At 49.4% G+C, this 5,000-nt stretch overlaps 1 protein-coding gene across 1 annotated transcript in view; it reads right to left on the bottom strand.

The window, feature by feature from the left end:
* LOC121857989 (lachesin-like) overlaps window positions 1–5,000 on the bottom strand; it is a 92,852-nt gene that overhangs the window by 19,565 nt on the left and 68,287 nt on the right. The window contains exon 9 of the mRNA XM_042354221.1: window positions 4,173–4,391. Coding sequence (XP_042210155.1) covers window positions 4,173–4,391 — 219 coding nt within the window. The remainder of the gene's footprint in view (window positions 1–4,172; window positions 4,392–5,000) is intronic.

Raw genomic sequence — 5,000 nt, 5'->3', positions numbered from 1 at the left:
GGGCCTGAGGGAGGTGGGGTAGGAGGAGGATGGAGGCGGGAGACGGAGGCTGCACCACCACCTTCAGGCACGTCTTGGGGAAGTCCTCCGTCTTGTTGAAATTTCTGAAATATGATCGCAATGCTGAGGGCGTTTGAGCACACGAGGGACCCCAGCTCTCTCGGCTACATAAACTTCCAAACAATTTCGATATAAGGAAAGCTGTAATGCTCATCAAAGAATCCTTGGGAGTTATTGGTTATCGGGAGGGAGGGAGGGACGGGGGCAGAGAGAGAGGGTGGGAGTCCGGAGAGGAACACTGCTAACTGGTCATGAAGGAGGGAAGCTTAGGTTAAACTTACACGTCGTCGCTATCTGTGGCGGGATGGAGGGAAGGTAAGACTGAGGGCTGTGTGGAGGGATGGAGGGAGGGTAAGACTGAGGGCTGTGTGGAGGGATGGAGGGAGGGTAAGACTGAGGGCTGTGTGGAGGGATGGAGGGAGGGTAAGACTGAGGGCTGTGTGGAGGGATGGAGGGAGGGTAAGACTGAGGGGCTGTGTGGAGGATGAGGAGGGTGGACTGGGGCTGTGTGGACGGATGGAGGAGGGGTAAGACTGAGGGCTGTGTGGAGGGATGGAGGGAGGGTAAGACTGAGGGCTGTGTGGAGGGATGGAGGAGGGTAAGACTGAGGGGGCTGTGTGGAGGGGATGGAGGGAGGTAAGACTGGGGCTGTGTGGAGGATGGAGGAGGGTAAGACTAAGGGCTGTGTGGAGGGATGGAGGGAGGGTAAGACTAAGGGCTCTGTGGAGGGATGGAGGGAGGGTAAGACTAAGGGCTGTTTGGTGAGGGCTGTGTGAGGGCTGTCAGGTATGAAGGGGAGATATTATAGAGACGGAGACGACGGCAGGTGAAGGGGAGTAGAGAGGGAGGGTGAGAGGGGGTGGAGAGGGAGAGGATGAGAGGGAGGGAAGAAGGGGGAGAGGGAGGTGGAGAGGGTCAACAGTCCTTCACAATATTGCGATACTTTACTCTCCACATGACGTCATCTCCTGAAGGTGTATGTGTCACCTGTCGCTTCCATCCAGTCCTCAATGATACGTCTTACAAAACCTACGCCAGACGAACGTTCGCCTGATCTTCTGCCTGCCGTGGCGCTCCTTTGCGGCAGGGGTAACAGTATCCACGGCGGTAGAGAGAGAGTAGAGTCGATGTATGTAGTTTGTCTGGCCCGAAGTCGTTTACAGTGACTCTCTATGACCTGTAATAACTCACTCTAAGGGCAATTTCATGGTTGGTGACCTCGCCAAGTCCTCCTCCAGCTGGTAACCTCGAGTGACCTGGCACAGTGAACGACCCTGTCATACTGGGGGGTCGAACCCTTGTACTTATTGATATTAGTGAGGATAAATAGCAGGGTGTCTCATAAAAATGTAGAGGCATTCCCCTGAAGTTTTTCGTGGCGATCGTGTGAATGTTTGTAGTGTAACACCAACATTGTCCTCACTGTTGACGTACTGTGTGAGGTCTCCCACAAGTGAAGACAATGTTCACGCGATCTCCACGACCATCTGTAAGGCAGTGTATTAACATTCTTCTAAGTCTTCCTGTACACTGAGGTGATGTCTACAGTAACACATCACTCATTATATAACCCCTCATTACTCACCTAACTTCTCACGGTCCCAGACAAGGAACAAATACGCTGAACATCGCAAAAAATCAATACTATAAAACATCAACATTGTAAAATCATTCAATATTGCAGAAATAATCACTGAAAAAACAACAAAAAACATTGCAAAACGATTCAACATTTTATAAAAGTATTCAACATTGCCCCCCTAAAAAACCAACCCTGTGGTAAAGGTTTATTAAGTTATGACAAAGTGATCATAAATAAGGCAGGGTGACTGAAAGATCTCATGTCTGGGTTTAAACAGAGACAAAAAGATATATTAGCATCACTTCTCTCACTACAACCCATGGAGACTAGCGTGTGTTTGTCTGAATATACTATATGTGAGTGTACTGAGTAACACACACACACACACACACACACACACACACACACACACACACACACACACACACACACACACACACACACACACACACACACACACACTCACACGAACTGTAAAGTTAGGTACACATTCACAGCAGGGTGGACCGGGAGTGCCTCGGGAGAGAACCAACGAGAATGTCTTCATAATGGTATTGTTTTATTGGTAAGTGTTTCAACAGTAGGTCCTGAATATAATGACACACCTTTTGTTAATTATGAAACACCTTTTGGATACAATGAAACACCTGGTCATTATGCAAGTGTGTGTTAGTTATGTGCTTAAACTAAATTATACCTCATCTTACTTTAATGTTAAACTCACCTACTGTGTTCGTTATAACATGAGACATCTTGTGTGTGATGTGTGGGTGTGTGAGGTGATGTGTGGGGTGATGTGTGGGTGTGTGGGGGTGATGTGTGGGTGTGTGAGGTGATGTGTGGGTATGTGGGGTAATGTGGGTGTGTGTGGGGTGATGTGTGTGGTGTGTGTGGGGGTGATGTGGGTGTGGGGTGATGTGTGGGGTGATGTGGTGTGTGTGGGGGTGATGTGGGTGTGTGGGAATGTGGTGTGATGTGGGTGGGGGTGGGGATGTGGGTGTGGGTGATGGGGTGATGTGGTGTGGGGTGATGGGTGTGTGGGTGTGTGTGATGTGTGAGTGTGTGGGGGTGATGTGTGATGTGAGTGTGTGTGGGGTGATGTGGCTGTGTGGGGGTGATGTGAGTGTGTGGGGGTGATGAGTGTGTGGGGTGATGTGGTGTGGGGTGATGTGTGGCTGTGTGGGGTGGATGTGAGTGTGTGGGGTGATGTGGTGTGTGGTGATGTGGTGTGTGGGTGATGTGTGGGTGGTGGATGTGGGGTGATGTGTGAGTGTGTGGGGAGTTATGTGTGTGGGTATGTGGGGTGATGTGTGTGTGTAATGTGTAGATGTTTGAGGTGATGTGTGAATGTGGGTGATGTGTGGGTGTGGGGTGATGTGTGGGTGTGATGTGTGTGGGTGTGTGTGAGGGTGATGTGTGGGTGTGTGAGATGCTGTGTGGTGTGTGGGGTGATGTGGGGTGATGTGTTGGTGTGTGATGATGTGTGGGATGATGGTTTGTGAGGTGATGTGTGTGGGTGTGTGTGATGATGTGTGGGTGTGTGGGGTGATGTGTGGATGAGGGTGTGGGGTGATGTGGTGTGTGTGGGTGATGTGGGTGTGATGTGTGGGTGTGTGGGGTGATGAGGGTGTGGGATGATGTGGGTTTGTGGAGGTGATGTGTGGGTGTGTGTGATGATGTGTGGTGTGGGGTGATGAGTGGGTGTGTGATGATGTGTGGGTGTGTGGGGGTGATGAGTGGGTGTGTGGGGTGATGTGTGGAGTGTGTGGGGTGATGGAGGGGTGGGGGTGATGTGTGTGGTGGGGTGATGTGTGGGTGTGTGGGTGATGTGGGTGTGTGTGTGATGATGTGTGGGTGTGTGGGATGTGGGTGTGTGGGGGTGATGAGGGTGTGGAGGATGTGTGGGTGTGTGGGGGTGATGTGGGTGGGGTGATGAGGGGTGTGGGTGATGTGTGGGGTGGGTGATGGGGTGTGTGAGGGATGGGTGTGTGAGGTGATGTGGGTGTGTGGGGGTGATGTGTGGGTGTGTGGGATGAGGGTGGGGGTGATGTGGTGTGTGGGTGATGAGTGTGTGGGTGATGTGTGTGGGGGATGAGGGTGTGTGTGGGTGATGAGGGTGTGGGGTGATGTGTGGTGTGTGGGGATGTGTGGGTGTGTGGGGGTGATGTGTAGGTGTAATAGCTCAAACACTCGTGCTATTGACTTGTACACTGTCACCTGAGAGATACTGCTGCTATTGGTGCACAGGTCTTGACTATAAGTGTATATTGATTGTTACTATTGTTGTTGTTGGTATTGTTATTTGTATTGTTTATTGTTGTTGTTGTTGGTATTGTTATTATTGTTATTGTTATTATTGTTATTATTGTTATTATGATTGTTGTTGTTGGTAGTTATTATTGTTATTGTTATTATTGTTATTATTGTTGTTGTTGGTATTGTTATTATTGTTATTATTTTTGTTATTAGTTATTATTGTTATTATTACTATTATTACAGCTGTTATTGTTATCATCATCACGAGACTCACCTGCGTTGCCAGAGAGGATGCTGGAGAAGATGTCATTCTTGCCTCTCTCTCTCCCCAGTTGACTCTTCTGCTCCACTCCCCCTTTTGTGACGTCATTGTTGATATTGTTGCTGGCGGGGATGATGCCGTTGTCTTCCATGTCAAAGATCACGTGATTCTGGCCCCGCCCACCCTGACGCTCCAGCGGGTACTGTTCGATGGTGTTGATCTTCTCCACGTCTGTTTGGATAAGTGACGTCAAGTTAGCAGCTGTGTGAGGGAGCGTGTCATTCAAGAAAGGGGTAAATACGAGAGTGACGTCAAGGAAGGGGTGGAGCTACGAGAGTGACGTCAAGGAAAGGGTGGAGCTATGAGTGTGACGTCATGGATGTGGGTGGGGCTAAAAGAGTGACGTCATGGAAGGGATGAAGCTACAGTATGACGTCAGAAAGTGGGTATAGCGACAATACTACACCAGAAAGTGGGTGGACGTCAGGAAATGGGTGGAGCAAAAGAATGACGTGAGGAAGTGGGTGGAACAAAAATATGACGTGAGGAAGTGGGTGGAGCAAAAATATGACGTGATGAAGTGGGTGGAACAAAAGTATGACGTGAGGAAGTGGGTGGAACAAAAGTATGACGTGAGGAAGTGGGTGGAACAAAAGTATGACGTGAGGAAGTGGAACAAAAGTATGACGAGGAAGTGGGGTGAACAAAAGTATGATGAGAAGAACAAAGTATGACGTGAGGAAGTGGGAACAAAAGTATGACGAGGAAAGTGAAACAAAGGACGAGGAAGCGGTGGAACAAAAGTAAGACGAGGAAGTGTAACAAAGTATGAGGGAGGAA

The sequence above is a fragment of the Homarus americanus genome, unplaced genomic scaffold (genome assembly GCF_018991925.1).
Source record: "Homarus americanus isolate GMGI-L3 unplaced genomic scaffold, GMGI_Hamer_2.0 scaffold48228, whole genome shotgun sequence".
NCBI classification, from domain to species: Eukaryota; Metazoa; Arthropoda; class Malacostraca; order Decapoda; family Nephropidae; genus Homarus; species Homarus americanus.
This window is presented reverse-complemented; position numbering and strand designations above follow the sequence as displayed.